Raw genomic sequence first — 23,070 nt, forward strand, 5'->3', positions numbered from 1 at the left:
TACTTCCAAATGTTTGGCATCTATTCCATCGAAACCCTTCCCTAAAAACAGTACAAAAATGGAATTTGAAAAAGAAACACCTTGCCAAAAGTACAGTCAGCCTTCTCACCTTTTGGGCAGTGTGATTAAAGTATCACATTTAAATACTGGATTTCTTCTTTCTTCTTCACGGGATGGGGATTTGTGCAGGCGGTGGTGTGGTCCTGGCACTGAAACCTCACAAAGCAGAGCAGAGTTATGGAGCGCTGAGCTCTCCTGACTCCCCTCGGCTCTGCACGAGTCGCTCCCTTCTTAGAACACCCCGGCTGGCGGGTCTGCAGACCAGCGCTGCCACCCGAGCTGCCCTCTCCCCACCCTCTCTGGGGAGGCCATGCCAGGCCGGGAGGCATGGTACCCAGGGCTAAGGGCACAGGCCCCAGGGACCGGCCAAGCAGAACTCCACATCCCAGAACCTCATCAAACAGACCCCTCGTACTTCTTGGATGGTCAGATGGGGACCAGTAGAGACAACTGAGAACAGATGCGGGGACACTGGTCAAGACTCCGAAACCAAGTTGCTCTCCTGGCCCTGCCACTGGCTGTGTGGCCCTGAGGAAGTCACTGGACCTCATGGGACCTGCTTTCATCCCCCCTCAATGGAGGAGGCTGGACTTAACAGACTTCAAGTTCACTTCTATCTCTACAGGCTGACATTTTTGTATCTCACGATGTGCAGCCTTACCTCTAAGAATGGACAAGTTCCAGTTACTCTCTGTGGCCACCATGTTAATCTTACTGTGCAGGGAGAGAGTCTCTCCTGAGAGGGGCAGATCTTCTATCAGCACCACTGGGGTTAGCAGACCACCCTGCCTGCCCTCTCTGCAGGGCCAGGCTCTGGGCCTTCCAAATCCGACCACCCTGGACTTGCCCCAGGCCTCATGAGGTGAGGGGAGGGGCTCCTGGAACTGTGTATCAATCTGTGGGTATGTGTGTGTCTCCATGGACACAAATTGTAGTAAAAATTCAGTTTCACTAAATGTACTAAATGTATCCTGGATTGGATCCTAGAACAGTAAAAGGACATTAGTAGAAACATTGGTGAAATCCGAATAGAGTCTAGAGTTTAGTTAATAGTAGTGTACCAATATTAATCTCTTAGTTTTGACAAATGTACCAGAGTTACGTAAGATGTTAACATTAGGGGAAACTGGGTGTAAGGTATATGGGAACACCCCATACTATCTTGTAACTTTCCTGTAAATCTAAAATGATTCTACCCCAAAAACTTTATTATACAAATTCAGTTCCAAAGTTTTACAACCCAATATAATATATTGATTTGGAGGTTAAACTAGCAAATCTATTCAGTTCAACTTTTATTTTTCATCATGGTATAAGCATACACACGGTAAGGTACACAAATCTTGTGTGTACAGCCTACTGAATTTTCACCTATGGATTCGCCCTCCCAACCAGCACCAGATCAAACAACAGAATGTTTCCAGCACCCAGAAGATTTCTTCCAGCTCTCCGTGAACAGCTCTCCTCCACCACAAATAGCCACTCCTGACTTATACACCACAGATTTATTTTGCCTGTTCTTGAACTTCATATGAACAGAGTCATCAAATAGGTAGTCTTTTGAATCTGGCATCTTTCATTCAATATATAATGTCTGGAAAACCATCCACGCTCTTGTGTGCAGTAGTAGCTCATTCCTTTATTATCGTGAAATATGCCATTGAGTGAATATTGCCCAATTCAGATATCTATTCTGTTTTCAACTGACATTTGGATTGTTTCCACTTTGGGACTCTTAGGAAGGAAGTTGCCATGAATATTCTCATACATGTCTCTGGCAGCTGTATGTATTCATTTCTCTTAGATGCATACTGCAGAGTAGATGAGTTGGGTCATAGAGTATTTGCACATTCAGTTTTAGTAGATACTACCAAACAGCTTTCCAAAGTGCTTATACCAGTTACACTTCCTCCAGAAATGCATAAGAGTTCTCGTCACCTCACATACCTGCCAATACTTGCTGTTGTCAGTCTTTTTAATTGTAATCATTCTAGTGGGTATCTCATGATTTTAATTTGCATTTCTCTGATGACCATGTGTTTAGCATGGTATCCTCTTTTGTGAAGTGCCTGTTCAAGCCTTTTGCCCATTTTTATTGGATTGTCTTTTTCTTATTGGTTTGTAGGAGCTCTTTATATATTCTGGATACAAATCCTTTGTCAGATATATGTGTTATAAATATCTTCTCCCCATCTATGCCTTTTCACTCTCTTAGTGGAATTTTTCAATGAGTAGATCAGTTCAGCTCTAACCAAATCAACTGTTGCTTTTTTCATTCAGATCAGGAGATTTTGATATTGGTATACATTTAGAAGTAGAAGGAACTTTAGAGATCATCTGTGCCAGCAGTTCTTGATCCTTATGCTCACTAGAATAACCTGAGGAGCTTTTGAAAAAATAAAAAAAAAAATACTCATCCCTGGCTGCCATCACCAGAGATTCTGAATCAGCTGGTCAGGGGTGGAGCCCAGGCATCATCGTGGTGTAAAAGCTCCCCAGGGAATTCTAACAAGCGGTTAGAATCGAGACCTACTAACCTCTGTGAATGGAGAAAGTCTAAGAAAATAATGTTCTGAGCTTGGCAGTGTCCAGATGTCCTATCCTATTCCCAACTCACATCAAGACCCTTAATTGGTTGACTCTCCCAGGGTAGTTAGCAGAGGCCAGCTCCTGATACAATCCCCAGTGGGTTTTTTTCTCTTAAAGCCCTCAGTTTGCCTGGGACAGTCCTGGGTGATGCCCATTGCTTGGTATAATTATTAATCCATCCTCTTTCCACTCTCAAAAGTGTCCTGATTTGGATCATATGTTATCAGGCCACCCTACCTCTAAACCTCTTGACAGTGTGCTGCCCCTGGCCAACGTGCCCTTGTCCTCACTCTCCTGGCTGGGCCTCTGGCCTCTGCATAGATTTCCTAACTTTGCAGGGTTTAGAAGACAGCAGGTGGCATCCCCAAGGCAGTGGCATCCCCAAGGCTTACTTTCCACCCCAGCAATAACCAGGCCCTACTTCTTTATCCTTCCAGCTGGACTTCATAAAACCCCTCACAGAGAGGTAGCACCCAGATAGGAGGCCAGTGCCGGGAAACACACCCAGAACAAAAGCCACACCTCCAGCTCCCCTCACTATGAAAATTCCATTTAACCACTGCCTGGCCACCCGGAGACACGGTCAATTGCAAGAACCCATAACTGTTGTCGTTGATCGCTGCCATCAAACTATTAGATTGATCCAGTTGGTAGGAGGGGCTCTAATGGGGGCAGGCGGCAAGTCCATGTTTCCACGGGGACATATGACAAAGGCCCCTGAAGACCCCAGAGGTCAGAGAAGTGTCAGCCCCCTCTGCCCAGGGCTCCCCTCTCAGTTTATCATCCTCACGACAACCGGGTAGTGGCCTTCTCCCTGCTCTTTCTATATGGGAAGGACTACACAAGCACAGGACCCTCGCCCCTCTCTCTTCACCTCCACGTGGTGGCATCCCTGTCACCGCAAAGACTGGATGCCCCAGCGCAGCTCTGTACCACAGACACACGTCCAACAGCCCAGCCCCTCCTACCCCCTTCATTCTTCTGAATTATCTGATTCATCTGAATTTCATTCCCACCTTTAGCTACATCACCTATACTAAATCACTTCTGATGCCTGTAGTGGGTTGAACAGTGGCTCCAAAAGTGGGTTGAATGGTGGCCCCAAAAGGTCCTAACCCTCAGAATTGGTGAAGGTGACATTTAGAAAAGTCTTTGAAAACAATGAATCATGGAACACGACATCAAAAACTAATGATGTACTGTATGGTGACTAACATACAATAATAAAACAAATAAAATTTAAGAAAAAAGAAAAGAGTCTTTGCAAATATAATTGAGTGCAGGATTATCCTGGGTTATCTGGGTGCACCAGAAATCCAATGACAGGTGTCTTGTAAGAGACAGAAGAGAAAACACAGGAGAAGGAGAGAAAGCCACTCACAGACAGAGGCATTAAAGGGAGGTAGGTAGCCATGAGCTGGGGAATGCCTGGGGTCAAGGGCAAGGAGGGGTTCTCTCCTGGGGCCTTCGGAGGGAGTACAATTCTACTGATGCTTTGATTTTGGACTTCCAGCCTCTAGAACTGTCAGAGAATAAATTTCTCTTATTTTAAGCCACCAAGTTTGTACTGATTTGTTACGGCAGCCCTGGGAAACCGACACAATGACTTAGATTAGCTTAATGTCCCTAGACCTGCCTTACCTCCCTGCAAAGCTGTCTTCCGTGCGGTCTCTCCTCTAAAGCATCACTGAGAACACACGTGCACGTGCACGCACACACACACGCACACACAGACCCTTCTGCTAATTTATTACAGCTTTGTCTCAGCCTTTCCCCAGGAACATGATGAGCATTTACCAAGAAGAAATGGGCTGGACTCCATCATTTATCAAGACCCACACAAAGCTGGGGCTAGAAGCAGGCAGGCTGAGCCAAGCAGAGCGACAGCTCTCTGCACCTTCCCTGTCGAGGGGCTGTGGGAAGCCAGGTTCCTTCAACTTCTGGGCTCAAAACTGAATCCCTTAGAAGGACTGAAACATCAAAGGAAGAAAACAGGCAGGAGGCAGGTGTCTGCACATGCTCTCGGTGAAGGGAACCAAGAGCTGGCCTCCAAAGCCCAGAGGGGAAACCGTGGGCCTCTCAGTCAGGAGCCCTTCCTGGATGGCCACACAACCGGCTCACTGAGACAAAAATTCAGCTGGGAAAGCTTGTTTCAGGGTGAACATGAGGAAGACCATCTCTTCGTAATTATCTGATTCATACAGACACCCAAACTGGGGTGACCCATCTGGGCCGGCACCCATGCTCTGGAGGTCTGAGTAAGCACAGCTCCCCATGGCCAGCAGAGCAGGCTCCGACCAGGCCTCGGGGCCCGGGGGCCGCCTGTGGAGGTACACTCCCAGGTTGGCTCTCTGCTGCGGGTCAGTCGGGTGGGTGTAGAGCAACCATTTGTCTGAGGCTTCTGAGCCCGCATGGGGGTTGGGAAAACTGATGACACTCCCATGGCAGCCGTGGGGAGGCTCCACCAGCTTCTTCACTGGTCGGGCCTCCTTGAAGTCAAGCCCCTCGTTGGTGCTCTCGGCCTGGAGCCTGGCTCCAAGGGGGCTTCTGGCGTTCAGATACACCACCCTCTGCTCCGCACCCCCTACCTCAGCCACTTGGCACTCCAGGGTGTCCTGGGCCACAAAGTTTCCTCTCTTCCATGTGTGCCCATGGTCGTGGCTGACGAAGCAGAAGGCAAATGGGGAAGGCCCCCCGAGGCAGTGAAGGTTCCGGTAAGCATAGGCGGGCACCACCAGACTCTGGGTCTTGTTGTGAAGCTGCAGACAGTGCCCCGGACCCACTGCAAAAGTGGCCCATTCCTTGTGGGCCGTGCCGATGGCCAGGCCGGTGAGGTCTCTGGCAGGGCTCCAGGACCTCCCATGGTCCGTGCTGGTGACCTGGCACAGCCGCGTCACGTTGACCCTGGTGTGGAGCTGGTGGTGCTCGGAGACCTGCCCAGGGATGGCAATGAAGAAGAGGAAGAGGGTTCCCGTCTTCTCATCGTACAAGGGGCTCGGGTTCATGGACCGGTGGCCCTCCAGCTGGGCTTGGGCCACCGCCTCCTGAGCGTGCCACTGAATGTGAGGGGACAGAAGGGTGGAGAAGAACAACTTTGAAATGGCCAGTGGCAGTGACGGTGCCAGGAGCAGCAATGTGGGGGAAAGGGGTGTATCTCAGGGGCTAAAAATCAAAGGTCACCGGAAAGAGCTCTCTGTGCAGCACTCATTCATCTGCACAATGCCTCCCCAGAGCGGGGGGAGCCAGGGCCCCGCTCACTCCCTCCGAGGCAGCGCCCTCTTCATTTGAAGAGCACCATGCATTACAGGGCACCTGCCATGTGCCAGACCCCAGCATACAAAGATGATGCAGACACGAGCCATTCCTAGCTTCTTCCTGGTTCCCTGGACCTACCGGCCCAGTCCAGCTTCCCATTCTTGACAAGTAAAGCCCTGGAGTAACTACAACAGTCTGACCAGTGTGGGGCAGAAGAAGACAATCACCTCCCATTTCTACACATCATAGTCTGTTGATGCAGCCGAGGAGGGGCAGCACCACAACACCAAGGACTCACACTGAGCCTCCACAGTCCCTGAGTCTATACATACTGCAGTTCCGTAGTCTATCCCCATCCATTAATAGCTCTCCACCGACGGACGATTCTACGGATGGATACTGTGCAAAGAGCCTGACGTCTGTCGTCTCATCTAAAGCTAATCCCTAACGCCTGGGGCACGGGTGTTACTAGCTCTACCTCACATCTGGAGAAGGAGAGGCTTAGATGCGGTGGATAAGTTGCCCAACACCACACCTCTGGTAAGTGATAGAACCAGGACTTGATCCCAAGTCCATCTGCTTCAAACCCCATGCTCCAGATAGCTACTGTGTTATAATGACCACAAGGTAATGATAATAATAATATTAAGCCCTTCAGATGTGATAAGCCAGCCTTGGATGTAGTTAATCAAAATTAACTATTTGGTCTACATGCTGGAATCTTAAGACACAAGCAAATTACTCCAACCTTCACCCTGCTCCCCAGGTTAATTTTACTAAAAGGATATAATCCACCCCCAGTTATGTGCTACTAAACTCCTCCTCCCTTAGGTTTTCAGGGATGTAGGAAGCTTCCCAAACATCAGTCTCCTGACTGACTTGTCCCGTCACGCAATAAAGCAGATGCAGCCATGACAACCTGACTTGTTCACGGTGATCCCATGTGAGATCTAGGTGATCACCTGGAGACACCCTCTCTGCCCCATCCCTGATAGGTTTCCGGGTCCCTCTGTTCTCCAGACCTCAGTCATCTAAGGATGGAATGGGCCCTGTACTCCCAGAGGAGCACTTGTAGCCTCACCCTACCTTACCTGGACGTGGTGGGTGGACGCATCATAGCTTCCTCTGCGCAGGACAATCAGCTCTGCGTGCTCGTCCGTCTTGCTCGTCCGCTTTTCTGCAAAGGCCAGCAGTGTCTTCTCCTGAGGCAGGTAGAGCAGAGCGGGGATTCTGTAGGCATGGGCTCCTGACTGGAACACTCTCTCCTTCTGCAGGACAGGGCAGGATGCCATGGGGCTTGGGGGTGGGCACAGGATAAGAAGATGAGTCTCTTGCAGTCACATCCTGAGATGGGGCCACAGCCATCCTCCCAGGCAAGTGCTGCTCATCCCACAGGCAAGCCACCCAATGTTGGGGTGACCTGTCCTCTCACTGCATGGGGTTCATCCCCTTTTATGACATTCCAAGAGCCTGTCTACCAATTGTGCACATGCTTCCCAGGGAGTTTGGCAGCAATCTGTCCGTGAGACATCGGAGAGAAGGTATTTGGAAAAGAGTATTTTGTGCTATATTCTTATTATAAATTAATAAACCTTCTTACAACAGATTTGTGATCACCTTCAACTGCCTTTTCCAAACCCAACTCATCAATCAAATGCTAAACCTTGGGCAGGAAAGGAGTGCTTGCTGGAGTGATGCTCTGCATCTGTCCAACTGCCAGAAAATGACACATGGGAGGTTTTTGTTTTTTTTTATAACTGCAGAGCCCTAGAAAGTTGCCTTAGAAAAAAAGGAAAAAAGGTGGAGGGGGGAAGCCTTGATTCTCAAGGCTCTGAACTAAGGCCCAGCTACACCCGCCATGTGGGCTCCACCCCTGGGGCAGGGAGGGGGTGCCGGGGCTAGAAGAGAGGGTCTCCTGACAGCTCACGTGGGCTGGAAGGGTCTTCTGGACGTATAAGAAAATAAAAATTAAAAATAAGCATTTGACCAAAAAGGGTAGGGAGAGCTGGAGATGACTTGGGGACTGTGGATGACAGTGGTCTCCATGCTGGGCCAGCTGGTTCCCACTTCAGGGAGTGCCGGCTGCAGAGGAAGACGGACAGGAGGAGGGGCAGGACTGCCATCTGAAAAGCACCGAGGCCATACCCCAGGAAGGGCTGCCTCCGAGGATGAGCCTGCCCAGAACATAAAGACCTGGCTCCCTTGTGCTACCTGGGACGTTCTCAAGGGCTGGCGCAGCTCCAGGGCTCCGGTGGGCTCAGCTGAGGCTTCCCAGAGACTCCCTCTGCCCATTCCTACTGCCCTCCCCTCCCTCCCACTGAGCTGACCCCAGGAGGTGCCCCCATCAACCTTCTGTCCTGGTTCCAGAGCCTGCTTCCTGGGGAGCCCCGCCAGCAACTAGCTTTGGGGGAGGGGAAGTGGAAAGTGGGGTGAGCAGTAAGAAGCACACTCCTCCGTATGCCCTTCCTCCTGCTTGCCTCTTTTCCTACCGTGGACATGTATTATCTATTTAAAACTTAACTTAACATTTTGGAGAAATTAGTGCAATCTATCAGTATTTTATTCCATCCATAATGGTTATTGTTAGGCCAATCTGACAAAATACAACCAAGAAGGGCAAATGCTGCACAAGGTAAAAATGTGTGTTTGCCTCAAATTGGATGGAAGGACTAAGTCTTCATGGCAAGATCTAGACCTGATAACTGGAATTCAAGAACGCGGGAGGTTAGTAGACATAGTGGCAACGAGGCTGAAACTTTGTTATGAAATGTAGTGGGAAATAATCAAGTATGATTACAAATAAAAATGAAATGGGGGAGAAAGAGGCAGTTTAACAGTGTTCCCAAGAAAACTGATCAACAGTTTATTTAAGCTCTTGGGTATTTATCTAGGAGCCGAGTTGCTGGGTCATATGGTACTTCCATGTTTAACTTTTTGAGGAGCTGCCAGACTGTTTTCTACATCAGCTGCAACATTTTACATTCTCGCCAGCCCTGTAGAAAGGTTCCAATCCCTCCGCGTCAACACTGCCTATTGTGTCTTCTTGATAACAGCCATCCTACCGGGTGTGAAGTGGCATCCGGCTGGGGTTTTGATTTGCATTTCCAGGTGACCAATGCTGGTGACCATCGGAGTTGGATGTTCGCCTGGAGGCAATGGGAAGGTTTCAAATTTGTTTAGGCAAGGGAGTGATCTAACCTGATTTATTTTTTAGGAAGTCCCTCTTTTGGCTCCAGGGAAGGGGTGGGGGGGGCATGGGCAAAAGATGTATCTGTTGCAAGCTCCCAGGTGAGACAAAATAAAGGCCTGGATGAAGCAGAGTCAGAATACTTGAAAGAGGAGCCAGGTTCTTAGAAACGGGGAAACAGCAAAATTAATTAAATTTGGAGGGCAAATTAGGGAGGAGCTGGGAATGCCCAGCTTCAAGTATTCTGAATTGATTTCCATAGTGTCTGTCATTGTTTTCCAGATTCCCTCCTGAGACGCTGTTCTCCTTTAGGGTGGGGGCATATGTAGTCATTCACTTAGCAAATGTTTATTGTGTTCCTACCTTGTGCCCTGCATTGTTCTAGATGCTCGGGATGCTTTGTGCATAAAAGAAAGATCCCTGGACATGGGGATGGGAAGTTAAGTTTATGGCCAAATACCAAATAGTGCTCACTAGGACCAGGACCTGTCTGAGCACTCGACAGGGATGGCCTTATTTGACCTTACAAGTGCCCTGCCCTCTGAAAACCTGGCTGAGAGCCATGTCCCTGTGGAAGAGAGGCTGGCATGCAGGGGGAGGGGGGCTGTGGACACGTGTAACCCAGTCCCACATGGGCTACTTGTCTAAGTATTTGTCCCATGTGAATGTTGAGCCAAAGCGGGCACAGGAGGGCAGGCGCAGAGGAAAAGGGACCACTGTGTGAATTCGAGGGTTCCTCTCTATTGTCAGCAACTTAGCACCGGCCCAGACTGGCACACGCACTGACAATACCATCCCCAAATGTCTTCACAGTCATCATCACCGACATTTACATGGCCTCTACGAAGGGCCAGCACACTTATTTTAGGCACTCCACTATATTTCTAAAAGTTTTTTTGTAAATTGTATTTATACATTTTAATGTTTACAATATAAATTACAAATATGTATTCATTTAATACCCACAACACCCCCATGAAATAGACACTATTTTTAATCCCATGGTACACTGAGGAAACTGAGCTCACTAACCCCTAAGTGTCAGAGCCGGGACTCAAGACACTTCTAACTCCCTGCCGTACTGCCTCTGGAAGGAGTTCTGGAACATACCATCTTCCCGCGCCTCGTTACATTTCTGGGGGTGCTTTAGCACCTCGTGTAGGTGGCCGACCCATCTGCACCCAGCCCTGCCTCCCACCATGGCAGCGGCTTGAGACCACAACACAGCGGGAAGAGAACTGAGTTAGGAGTCAAAAAATCAGATTCCAGTCCTAGGTCCCCTCTTTGTGTATCTTTGGGCAAGAACCTACGTCCCTGGTTTCTGTCTCCCCACCTAGCAAGAAGGGAGCTGTAGGGGGTGACCATGCAGGTGCCTCTGTCTCCAATGGGGGCTCCTCTCTCCTCCTTGGGGGAGGGGTGGGCAGGGTCCTCGGCACAAGCCCACCTCCAGCGCCAGCATCCAGGTGGTCAGTGGGGTGACAATGTCAGGTTGAACCATGAGAAACCACCATTTTGTAGGTCAGAAATGGTTGAATAGCAGCAGTTTCAGATGGTCCCACCTAAGGCGACCAGCAGGTGGCACGGCTTGTGGTCTTGTGGGGCCCAGGCCCAGAGCGAAGCAACTTGCCCAAGGAAGCTCACTTCTCCCCGCCCAGCCCATGAGGCTGGCTGTAGTACTGCCAACTCAGATGTGGGGAAACTGAGAAGTGGATCAGGGAGACAGGAGGTGACTGCCTTGAGTGGGTGGTGGAGGTGGGTAGGTGTGAGCTCAGAGCTGCCAAATTCCGGAACCCACACCCCTAACCACTGGGCTCTCCCGCCACAGGACTCAGAGGTGAGATCGGATCAGAATGGCTTTCTCAGAAAAGGCAAGCGGTCCTGCCTGCCTTCTCTCTCTCTCCTGTTGGGAGCACAACCTTATGGGCACCTTGCAACTCCAGAGGCTTCCATGTGCCCACTTCAGGAAAATGCTTTGGCAATTCACAGATTTGCATTAAGCACCTGCTACGTGCCAGGAAACAGATAAACAGATAAGCCCTGGTCCCTGCCCTCCAGCAGCCTATAATAATAAGTGAGAACCAATCATGGAGGGGTGGAGGGAGAAAGAGGCACACGTCACAGCTTTTCTGAGAGAAACAGCCCTTGTTCTTGGGGTTAGTTTTGGGTGGAACGTTTGCCTGCTGGCTACCATGTTGAAATGCCTCTCCGAAGAGCAGCAAAAGCAAGCATGTGGGGCAACAAGCCTGAAGCTTCGGCAGCTTCTTTTCCCAAGAAAACCCTATTTCCAGTGGGCTCAACAACTCGGCACGGGCCCAGTGCTTTGCGGGGATTCCTACCCCAGGAGCTTCTTGATCCCCATGCCAGTCCGGGACCACGGAGCCGCCTCCTGGAAGTTCAGACCAGCAATAACGTGAGGGCGGAATGAGCAGTTTTCCTGAGCTGACCAACCGGAGCCTTCTCCCCATCCTTCCCCATCCGGCAGGTACTCTGGGCACCCCAAGAAGAGAGTGGGTGCCCTGATGGGGGGCTGAGGGTGATGAGCTGTCACGCTCTTTAGAACCTCCATATCTAGGACATTCTCAATATCGCTCCATCACTTCATAATTACCTTGTACAGAAGAGTTCGTTTCTGTTAACAAATGAACAAGTGGATCAATTCCAAGAGAAGCCGTTCATCAGGGAGAGTGTTCCAAGTGGGATCCTGGTGCCTGGGTGGGAAGTCGGGGTGTGTGGCAGAGGCAGTGGGAACCCAGCTTCTAGAACAACAGTGGGGCTCCCGCATTCCTCCAGGCTAGCCGCAAGTCTCAGGGCCCTCCTCTATTGTGCCAGTGCCTATATACGTCTCAGGGAGGCCCCGACTTCTGCCACCCACTCATCTGCCAACATGCTCCAGGGCGATGCCAGTATACAAGCCCAGCTTTGGCCCAGTTAGGACACTGGTACTCATTAACCAACAGGAAGTCTGTCCAGCTCTCTCTACAGTCATAGTGAATCAGAATGAGCCATGGGAAGCCTGAGTCAAGCTTGCTTCTCAAATGGATGCAGCGAGCAAAATGTGTGCATGGCAGGGAACAAACTTCCCAGGGACAATCCAGAAGTGGAGGGAGGGAGGGCGGGAGGGAGGGCGAGGGCAAGGGCAAGGGCAAGAGCCATGCTGGATTCGGCTCCTTTCCTGGCTCTGCCAGGGCCAGCTGGAGAAGGAGGGCAACTCTCTTGACCTCTTAGGTCCCAGTTTCCTCCTCTGAAAAAAATGGGAGAAAAAATATCACAGTAGACTCCAAGCAGCATGAGAAGAGAGACCCTATGCCTCATCTGCTACTACAATCCAATATCAAGAGCACTTTCTGGTACATCATTGGTGCTCCATCAGTGCTCATCAATTGAGTGAATGGATAAAGCCTGTCTTTCCAGGCAGGGCCAATGCCGTGAAGATCTTGCAAGATAAACTGGTGTAAATCTCTCTCTCTCTCTCTCTCTTTTTTTAAAGATTTTATTTATTTATTTGACAGAGAGAGAGACAGCGAGAGAGGGAACACAAGCAAGGGGAGTGGGGGAAGGAGAAGCAGGCTTCCCAGCGAGCAGGGACCCCGATGCAGGGCTTGATCCCAGGACCCCGGGATCGTGACCTGAGCCGAAGGCAGATGCCTAACGACTGAGCCACCCAGGTGCCCCAAACCCATCTAAATCTCTTAATCCAGCATCTGGCACGTGGCAGGGACTCACTAGATGCTTGTACCTGACAAAGAGCCCTTTTCTTCTGCACCCACCAGGACAAAGCCTAAGACTCCACAGGCCAGAGTTTGTTCCCAGGAGGATGAGACATTGGCTAGCACACAACCAGAAGATACAGAGCTTCCTTGACTTATCATGGGGTTATATCCCGACAAACCCATCATAAGTTGGAAATATCGGAAGTTGAAAATGCGTTTAATACCTCTAACCTACCGCACATCATAGCTTGGCCTAGCCCCCCTTAAATGTGCTCAGAACACTCGCGTTAGCCTGCAGGTTGGGCTAATCCTCTAACACAAAGCCTATTTTATAATAAACTGTTGATTATCTCATTGTCTAGGACCACGGGGTGAGGGAGGTCTTCCTCATCCATTCCCTTTCCTTCTACTGGACAAAGTCCTCTCAAAGGACCGTCAGCTCCAGATGGATCCAGTAGCTCAGAGGCAGGTATAGACCCACCTTGGCAGGGGGCAGATCTCTCTGGCTGCCTCACAGTGGAGTGTCCCCTAGGTTCCCTGTCCTGCTTTGGTCTAGAGCCCTCTTACTGTCCTCAGAGAGACTGCCATGGACCTTGAATTTTTCTTTGAAAGCCCCACCCGAAGGCCCTCCCATGTGAGGGGCCCAGTAAACCCAGCCCCCTGGCTCTGACCCACACCCTATGGTGCGAGGTCTGGGAAATCACCTTGAAGCTGACACCTTTACTAAATTCTTGTCTTCCAGCTAACTCACTGGGTCACAGAAGAGGTTTCCAAAAGCAGACTAGAGGCTCCTGGGTGGTGCAGTTGGTTAGGCGTCCAACTCTTGGTTTTGGCTCAGGTCGGGGTCTCAGGGTCATGAGACTGAGCCCCGCATCAGGTTCTGCACTTGTGTGGCGTCAGCTTGAGACTCTCCCTCTCCTTCTGCCCCTCCCCCCATGCTCTTGCTCTCTCTCTCAAATAAATAAATATTTAAAAAATAAAGTGGCTGATTAAAGAAATTGTGACTCATCCATAAAATGGAATATTAGGCACCAATTAATTAAAATCATGTTTCAAAGACTAGATAATGCACAAGAAAATGCTGGGATGGTTTGAAGTTTAAAAAGGAGGATACATGATGGCAAACATGGCAGGATCCCACTTTTATAAATGTGTATATTATACACTCAAAAATCTATATAAAAATAAACAAAAATTAGGGGCCCCTGGGTGGCTCAGTCATTAAGAGTCTGCCTCAGGCTCAGGTCATGATCCTGGGGTCCTGGGATCGAGCCCCACATCGGGCTCCCTGCTCCTTGGGGAGCCTGCCCCTCCCCCTGCTTGTGTGCTCTCTCTCTCTCTCTCTGTGTCAAATAAATAAATAAAATCTTTAAAAATAAAAAATAAACAAAAATTATATGAAAATATGCATTGCTACACCCCCAAAACTTAGCACAGTGTATGGAACAAAATTAATTGCTTTTAATTAACTTAGTTATGTTATTTTAGAGAGAGAGAGCACACGAGGTGGGGTGGGGCAGAGGGAGAGGGAGAGAGAATCCCAAGCAGGCTCCACGCGCAGTGCAGGGCTCGACCTCACAACCCTCCGATCATGACCTGAGCTGAAATCAGGAGTCTGACACTTAACCAACTGAGCCACCCAAATGTTCCAGGAGAGAGAAAAAATTTTTTTTCAAGATTTATTTATTTATTCCGGGGTGGAGAAGGGCGAGGGAGAGAGAGTCCCAAGCAGACTCAGCGCTGAACAAGGAGCCTGACTCGGGGGCTCGAACCCACCACGCCGGGATCAGGACCCAAGTGGGAACTACGAGTCAAGAGGCTCAACCGACTGCACTACCCAGGTTCCCCAGGGAGAGAGAGTCTTGAGCAGACTCCACACTGAGTGCAGAGCCCAACACAGGGCTCAACCTCATGACCCTGAGATCACTACCCAAGCTAAGACCAAGAGTCAGAGGCTTAACCATCGACCGTGCCATCCAGATGTCCCAAATTTTAATTAATTTTAACTAGTGTGATTACAAGTGATATTTACTGATTCCTTTGTATTTTTCTAGGTGCACATGAATAATATTAGTTTAAAAGGGTATTATTTTTAAAATAATGGTAATACAATGAAAGGCTTTAAAATGTGGCTTAAGGGTACCTATTGACTCTATCCTGGCCAGAATACTAAGTGGGGAAATAATGGTTTCAAAAAAAGAGCCTAAAGAGCTTATTAAAATGGGCTTGACTTACCTTACAAATTTAGCTTATATTTGACTCCAAGGGACCAACTGGTTAACTCTTCCAGCGTACTTACTGAATAGCCATACTAACTTGGGGAGGAGATGGAGAGAGATCATGGATGAGGTCCCAGATCTGATTATTTCTGTGGAGGAGAAAGACAAGCACACAAGCTACAGAGGCCAGAGAAGGCAAATATATTGCCCAAATGACCAAATTGAAAGTTGTGTTTAGCTAAGCTTTTTTTTTCTTCAAGATTTTATTTTTTCGCATCTCTTTTTTTTTATTATATTAATCACCACACATTACATCATTAGTTTTTGATGTAGTGTTCCATGATTCATTGTTTGTGTATGACACCCAGCGCTTCATTCAGTACGTGCCCTCTTTAATACCCATCACCATGGGTTAGACCCATCCCCCCACCCCCCTCCCCTCTAGAACCCTCAGTTTGTTTCTCAGAGTCCATAGTCTTTCATGGTTTGTCTCCCCCTCTGATTTCCCCCCCTTCATTTTTCCCTTCCTACTATCTTCTTTTTTTTTTTTTTAACATATAATGTATTATTTGTTTCAGAGGTATAGGTCTGTGATTCAACAGTCTAAGATTTTATTTTTAAGTAATCTCTGCACCCAACATGGGGCTCAAACTCATGACCCCAAAATCAAGAGTTGCACACTCAACTGACTGAACCAGCCAGTCACCCTGTAGCTAAGTTTTTTTTTTTATGCAATATTTTTTTATTTCTACAATTTCTATTTAGTTCTTCTTTGAAACTACTTTTTAAAAAAAATTATTTTCCTCAGCCCTAAAAACAAATGAGCTATCAAGCCATGAAAAGACTTGTGGCACATTACCAAGTGAAAGGAACCAATCTGAAAAGGCTTCATACTGTATGATTCCAACTCTATGACTTTCTGGTAAAGGCAGAACAATGGAGACAGTACAAAGATCAGTGGTTGCCAGGGGATATAGAGGTAGGGTGAGTGAGTAGGGAAAACACAAATGATTTTTAGTACAGTGAAAATACTCTGTAATGTACCATAATAATGGATAAATATCACTATATCTTCATCCAAACCCACCAGGAGTGAACCCCAATGTAAACTATGGACTTTGGATAATAATGATGTGTCAATGTAGATTCATTTATTGTAACAGGCATACCACCCTGGTGGGGGATGTTGATAGTGGGGGAGGCTGTGCATGGGTTGGGGCAGGGGGTAAATGAGAAACCTCTGTACCTTCCTCTCAGTTTTGCTATGAATCTAAAACAGCTCTAAAAAATAAAGTCTTAATTTAAAAAATTAATTTCTTATTCTTGTTTCAGATATTTTACTACTTTACCTCTTAAAGCACTTGAAACAGGCTTTTTTTTAAAGATTTTATTTATTTATTTGACAGAGAGAGACACAGTGCGAGAGGGAACACAAGCAGGGGGAGTGGGAGAGGGAGAAGCAGGCCTCCTGCCGAGCAGGGAGCCCGACACGGGACTCGATCCCAGGACCCTGGGACCATGACCTGAGCCGAAGGCAGACGCTTAAAGATTGAGCCACCCAGGCGCCCCAAAACAGACTTAGTTTTTAAATGTGTCTTTTTATATTATTCTGTTGTTTCTATCTCTTCATATGTCAACCCTCCCATTTTTGTGGGATGCTTTTCTTCATATTGGACTTACTCAAATGTTTTGATATGTTATACCAATGTTTTAATAATTTATATCCTTCATATTGGTCTTCCCCAAATGTTTTATAATTTTTGTGTGTGAGCTCACCCTCACCGGGAATAATCTGTCGGGTGTGGTGATGGAGGTGCCCCCGGTAGTGCCCCAGATGGTGGACACCTCCCCATAGTCATTTCTACCTCAGTCTTAATGGTTCACAGTTTCTCAACTTTTTCCCTCAATTTCTATTTTAGAGTTTCTGTGCTTCATGAGCAGCAAAACCTTGGACCCCATGTACAAACCCAGCTTGTTCTCTATTTTCTTATTGGTGATTCTCTTTCTACTTATGGCCTGGGACATTTGCTTTATTATTTATAATAAAGCAAATAATTCCTCTCCAAATTTCCTGCTGTGTTCAGGTCCAAAGTTTTTATTCTTGTTCCCCCATAGCTGTGAACTTAAACATATCTTCTGGCCACATGTGTATAAACCCTAATAAACTAGCTCACTGGGGTAGATATAGAATTATGGCACCCTAGAGATTCACCTGCCTTACTTTTGAGATCAAATATATATTTACATTACACAGATGATATATGTAATATATATATACCCTTTTCAGCATTTCTGTGTGTTCAGGAAATTTCACGTGACCTTGGGCAAGCTACTGAATCTCTATATACCTGGCTCTCTCATCATAAGACCATAGTGATGATTAAACAAGCTAATTTGTGTAAAGTGCTTAGAACTGAGCCTGGCCCAGAGGCAGCCAATAGATATCATGGTAATTATTCATGCTTCTGATCAGTCTTTTTCTTGATCAGGCCTTTATATATTTCAAATGTTTGTTTGGGTGCCTGGTGGCTCACTCGGTTAAGGGTCTGACTCTTGATCTCAGCTCAGGTTTTGATCTCAGGGTCATGAGTTCAAGCCCCATATTGGGCTCCATGCTGGGCATGAAGTCTACTTAAAACAAAAATCAAATGTATTTTTAAAATAACAATTATATTTTTTTTTAATTTAAAACATTGAAATTCTTCTCCTCTCCCCACTCCCAACAGCAAGCTCAACAAAGGAAGTTATTAGATAATCTTAAAAGAAATTCTCTTGTAAGGAATTAAACTTACTACACTTCAATGTTCAATTCCTGCCAATGCACATTTATAATCCTCACTTTAAAATGCTTGTTTTATGATTATTAAGTCTGTTACTGAGCTATCAAAAATTATCACCCAGAAAACATCACAAAAGCTTCTGGTCAAGGACATCCCAGGTCTTGAAAGGGATTTCTCTGTGTCTTAGTCCATTTGGGCTCCTATAACAAAATATCATAGGCTGGGAGGCTTATAAACAACGGAAATCTATTTCTCACAGTTGGGGAGGCTGGGAAGTTCAAGAGCAAGGCGCTGGCAGATTCACTGTCTGGTGAGAGCCCTCTACCGTTCATAGACGGCCATAGTGGAAGGGCAAGGGAGGTCTCCGGGGTCTCTTTTGTAAGACTCTATACGTCCCTCATAGGCAGAATCCTTGTGACCTAATCACCTCCCACAGACCCCAGCTCCTAAGACCATCACTTTAGGGGTTAGTTTTCAACATATGAATCTTGGGGACACAAACATTCAGTCCATGGCCGTCAGTATCATCCCAGAATATTCTTACAACAGAGCAGTAGATGGTCATTAAAGAGTGCAGGGCTCCAAGGTGTGCAGAATTGGAAAACCATCAAGACAACATAGAACAGTGTATACATGCTGTGGCCCCACCGAAGGAAAATACACAGGTGTGTGTTGGTGGGGGGGGGGGGTGTGAGACAGAGAGAGAGATTGAGAGAGAGAGAGAGGTTGGGTACAGAGAGAACATTTCTAGACCAATACTCACGAAACTGTTCGTGGAGGTTATGTAAAATGTTTTTGAGCAAGAAAGTGAGAAGATCAGGGCTGTGAGCAGACTCACATGGCATACTGAGTGGGATGGAGTGGGAAGGACTGGAAGCAATTGAGCCAGGAGACCTGTTTAGAGGCCGCTGCTCTAGTCAGGGTAAGAACTGCTGGAGGGCTATTCCAAGGCAGTGAGATGGAGTGGAGGAGAAAAAAAGAAATTAGATTCACCTTCGAGATGCTCCCAGTGGCACCCCCAGGGCCTAGCACGGTATCTCTACCTACTAGGTGCTCCCCAAAGATATGAAATAAATGGTCTCCCATATGAAAGATTTGATCATTCCTCTCCCAAGACATCCACTGGCCACCTCAAGATGTAAATCCCACAGACCCCGTCAACTCTCTTCACTCAGCCCTGGGCTCTGGGGAGCAGGGTCAGGAGATGGGGTCCATAGGCAGGTAAGGCTGCGGCCCAAGTTTCCCTTGTTTTCCTCTGGCCCTGCCCATCCAGGAGCGGGGAACCTGTTCCGGCTCAGCCCCTGCTCTCACTCCACCAGGCACCTCACCAACAGTCTGCTTTACTGCAGGCAGGGCTCTGAGCTGGGCGCTGGGGGTATATGTGGCAAGAGAGATGTCTCCAAAAAGCTTCGGGCCCACAAGAAAACTGCTAATGAGGAAGGGGGAAAGCATGCCAAGAAAATCAGATATAACCCTACACACACACACACACACACACACACACTCACGCACGCACATGCTCACAGGCCCCAGCTACCATAACACTTTGCATTTAGGACTTGCTTAAAACACGGGTTTTAAACAAGTACAACAATGAAAGGAGAGTGAGCAGAGGAAAAGGAGTTGCAGAAGTGTAGCAGGTGAAGGGAAGATGATCCTGAAGAACAAGTCCTTGGCAGACCCTCCCTGCAACACCAGTATCTATGGAAGCTCAGTTGGGGAGCCTTTGGTGGTGGGGGACAAGGTGGGTGAGTGGGAATAACTGTATTTATTCTGGTATCTTCTGAGCCTAATGTGGGGTCTGGCTTATAATATCCTGCTCAAATGTTTGTTAAATAAATGAAGGGATGTTTGGATGGATGGATGGTTGGATGGATGGTTGGATGGATGGATGGATGGATGACAGATGGATAAGAGACTACTTCTACCCGGCTTTTAGAGGCAAAACTGAAACCAGTGTTTTGTGGCCATCAGGTGGCTGTGGTAGACAGCTCTTCAAAGATGGCCCTCAGCAATCCCTACCTCCTGGCATTCGTGCCTTTGTGTAATCCCCTACCTTTGAGTGTAGGCTGTACCTGATGACTTTCTCCTAGCAAGTAGAGGGCAGCAAAAGTGATGGGCTGTTACTTCTGTGAGTAGACTACAAAAGACAGTGACTTCTATCTTCCTGGTGACGAGGTGTCACGGTAGAGAGGCCCATGAGGTGGCCTCAGGCCAACAGTCAGTGAGGGGCTGAGGCCCTCAGTTCAACAGCCCATAAGGAACTGAATGCTGCCAACAATCTCATAAGCCTGGAAGGAGACCTGGATTACAGCCCGTGTGAGACCCTGAGTAGGAGCACCCACCTAAACTGTGCCCCAATTCCTGACCCACAGAAACTGTGAGATGACAAATGTGTGCTGTTTCAAGCTACCGTGTCTGGGGTTAATTTGTGGCCAGCAAGAGAGAGCCAACATAACGGCCAATTTGAGTTTATAAAAATGAACATTCTGGCAATTAGGCTTGGCAAATGATGGTAGTGGTTAAGAACCCAGCTTCTAATACCAATTGGCCTAGCTTGAATCCTGGGTCCCCAACTTACTAGCTATGTGAACTTGGGCAGGACGATCAACTTCTCTAAGCCTCTGTTCCTGTATTCTTAAAATGGGTACAATTCTCTGCTCACAGAGATTACACAAGGATTACATAAAGTGCTTAAATAAAGTTCTTAGCCCCGTACCCGTCGCCCAATAGAAGGTAGCTGTTAGCAATAATGATAATCATAGTAACGGGGCAAGCACCCTCACAAAGCAGCGGGTGTCCCACAGCTGGAGGTGACCAAGCTGAGGCATGATGGCAAGGTGCAAGAAGTGCATGGAACCCTAGAGGACCCCAAGCCCGTTCCCAAGCCTCAGAGTCGAGTGCTGTGTGGCTGCCTGGCCAGTGCCGAGGGGTGAGGGGTCGGGTGTGCCAAGGGACCATCGGGGTTACCTTGCACCAGGGTTTGGTAACAGCTCTTCCCCGCCTTGACCATGGGTGGCTCCTTCACTCCTGCATGGCCTCTGGGTCAGGGGTGTGCAGCCTCCACCCTGGCTGAGCCCATAGGGCCCAGGAAGGTAAACACCCAGGCAGGAAGTGATTGTCATGGGCATGGGGCCAGCTCTGGGCCGAGTCAGGTCTGAAGGTCAGGAATGCTTCCCCGGGAGCCTTTTCTAGGAGAGGACAAAGCACTTGGCTGCAGGCTCTCTGGGACGGGGTGGAGGGCGCGCAGATCTTGCTGGGGACACGGCAACCTGCTCAGGGGGGGGGCCCCCGGACAGGACGGAGGACAGGAGAAGAAACATCGTCCAGGGGGGCCCCATCCCCCAGGAGCACCTCACTGGCAGGTGAGCAAACAGTTTTGGTATTCTTAATGAAACAAGATGAAATAAGAGAGGGAATGGGGGTTGTGGCCGGATTGGAAAGACCCCAGGCAGGTGTGTGATGGAAAAGGAGACCACCACGCATCCACTCATTGAGAAAGAGCCCCAAGAGAGAATTTCACTGTGGAGACCTGAGTCTGGTCTTGGCTTCACCGTTCCCTGCCAGGACTCAGTTTGCCCATCTGTGAAGTGGGGTAATGATCCCTTCCAGGCCCCTCTCCTGTCAAGGCTATGGGAACCAGTGAGATAACACACAGGACTGGCTACATCATTGGCAGGGTCCCATGCAAACTGAACACGTGAGGCCCTCTGTTCGAAATTGGTTAAGAATTTCAAGAATGAAGAATTTTAAAAGTATTAAGAATGGCAACAGCAGAGCGTTAAACCAAGTGAAGGGCCCTTCTGAGCGCGGAGGCCTGTGTGCCCATGGCTCCAGCCATAATAAAAACCGTATATATGTAAACTGTAAAGTGCCAGACAAACTGTGATTACTATGTGCCACGGCTCAAACCTCAGGGTCAGGAAGCACACCGGGGGACCGGACGTCTCCGCCCTGGAGTGACAGTCGCCCGCATTGCCGCCCCCTCCTACTGCCCCTGCGCCTCAGGGTCCCATCTCAAAAGGACAAAAGGCCCAACCCCTCTGAACCTTCCAGACGCATACACCTGCCTGGCATCAAGCCAAAGCATGGTGTGACTCACATGTCGGGGGACGCGCTGCTCTTGGAGGTGGTGGGTGGGCTCTTCTTTTCTATCTTGATTTAAAATCTGGGATGTTCGCATAGTCACTGGCAAAGCAGAAGCAGACTTGGGGCTCCGGGATTTGTGACCGTTCTGCCGTGTTCTGCCGATGACCCACCCGGTTTCGTCTTTTGGAACAATACTCAGGTTTAGGCAGTAAGACCGTTGATGGGAATGGCCCGGGTCCCTGTCACACCTCTGTCCTCCCCTCCCCTCTCCGTGTGCCACTCTGACTTTCTCTTCCGTGTTCAGTGCTGCCCGTTCTCTGGTGCCCTTGGCATTGCGCAGCGTGGAAGCGGTAGGAACCAGCGTCTCCGGGGGTGTCTTAAGCTTTCTGGGAAATCAGACAACAGACCATCTCCCCAACCCCACTCTCAACCCCACCCCTTCCTGGAGTCCAAAGTGTTGTGTCTGGCAAACCCCTCCCTTACAGAGGACCCCCACGGGGAAGGCAGGGTGACAGCAAGGTGGTGGGAGTCAGGGGCCACACCTTTCTCCCCGTGGCCAGAGATGGAGGAAGACAATCGCTTAAAGAACTCCCCCTTGCCTGTGGGAGGCCCCTCTGGCCTCAGCGGGGCAGCCCAGGGGGCTTCCACCGGTGCACAGACCAGCCCAGAGGCTCAGCGGAGGCGAGTTCTAAGAGCCCACGCGAGCCTGCCAGCCTGACACCAAACATCGCCTACTCAGGGCCCTTTCTCCAGCTCCACGAGCGCGTTGCCTCCCCAAGTAAGGATACTCCCAGCACCACCACAGAATGGCACAATTCCTGCCTGTATTCCTTCATCAAATAATTGTGAGCAGCTTGGGCAAGTGAGGCTTGGCAGAAGGGCTGGGGGCACAGATGGGACCAGGGTGGCAGAGGAGAACCAGAACCCCAAGGCCGGGTTAGGGGCCCTCCCTCCATGAGGGGGGCACAGAATCCCCTCCTCCCTCCAAGGATGGTTACGGACTGTGGGACCTAGAGGCGTTTCAGCGGGGCTGAGCCATGGGGTTATATCTCTGAGCCTTGCGGCCGTTGCTTTCCAGAGCTCCCCCTGGTGTCTCAGGGAGCTGCTGGGGCAGAGCAGCCTGGGCCTCAGGAGGAATTACTGTTCTCATCACCTTGGGTTCACCTTCCCCCACTTTTGGA

General features: G+C 48.9%; 2 protein-coding genes across 3 annotated transcripts in view; one reads left to right on the top strand and one right to left on the bottom strand.

The window, feature by feature from the left end:
* Nucleotides 1-4,766: 4,766 nt before the first annotated feature.
* On the bottom strand, nucleotides 4,767-22,006 carry NEU2 (neuraminidase 2). The gene is made up of 3 exons (XM_025886671.2): nucleotides 21,903-22,006; nucleotides 6,996-7,200; nucleotides 4,767-5,705 (listed from the first exon to the last, which is right to left on the bottom strand). The coding sequence occupies exons 2-3, from the start codon at nucleotides 7,194-7,196 to the stop codon at nucleotides 4,767-4,769; spliced, it is 1,140 nt and encodes a 379-aa protein (XP_025742456.1). The 5' UTR covers nucleotides 7,197-7,200; nucleotides 21,903-22,006.
* The window catches only part of NGEF (neuronal guanine nucleotide exchange factor), a 102,469-nt gene continuing 100,394 nt past the window's right edge, over nucleotides 20,996-23,070 (top strand). Inside the window, exon 1 of one of the 2 annotated variants that reach the window (XM_073877062.1) lies at nucleotides 20,996-21,165. The gene's annotated coding sequence lies outside the window, so the exon portion shown is untranslated. The remainder of the gene's footprint in view (nucleotides 21,166-23,070) is intronic. The other variant, XM_073877047.1, reaches the window with a different exon arrangement.

This window comes from Callorhinus ursinus, unplaced genomic scaffold (assembly GCF_003265705.2).
Source record: "Callorhinus ursinus isolate GAN/ISIS: 27379988/994484 unplaced genomic scaffold, GSC_fseal_2.0 scaffold2, whole genome shotgun sequence".
In the NCBI taxonomy this organism is placed as follows: Eukaryota; Metazoa; Chordata; class Mammalia; order Carnivora; family Otariidae; genus Callorhinus; species Callorhinus ursinus.

What these genes read in the sequence shown, in the direction of transcription:
- NEU2 (XM_025886671.2), bottom strand. Translation starts at nt 7,196, where the DNA reads ATGGCATCCTGCCCTGTCCTGCAGAAGGAGAGAGTGTTCCAGTCAGGA. An exon ending in CGTCCACCCACCACGTCCAG is followed by an intron (nt 5,706 to 6,995) that starts GTAAGGTAGGGT and finishes CCTCACATTCAG; the next exon opens with TGGCACGCTCAGGAGGCGGT.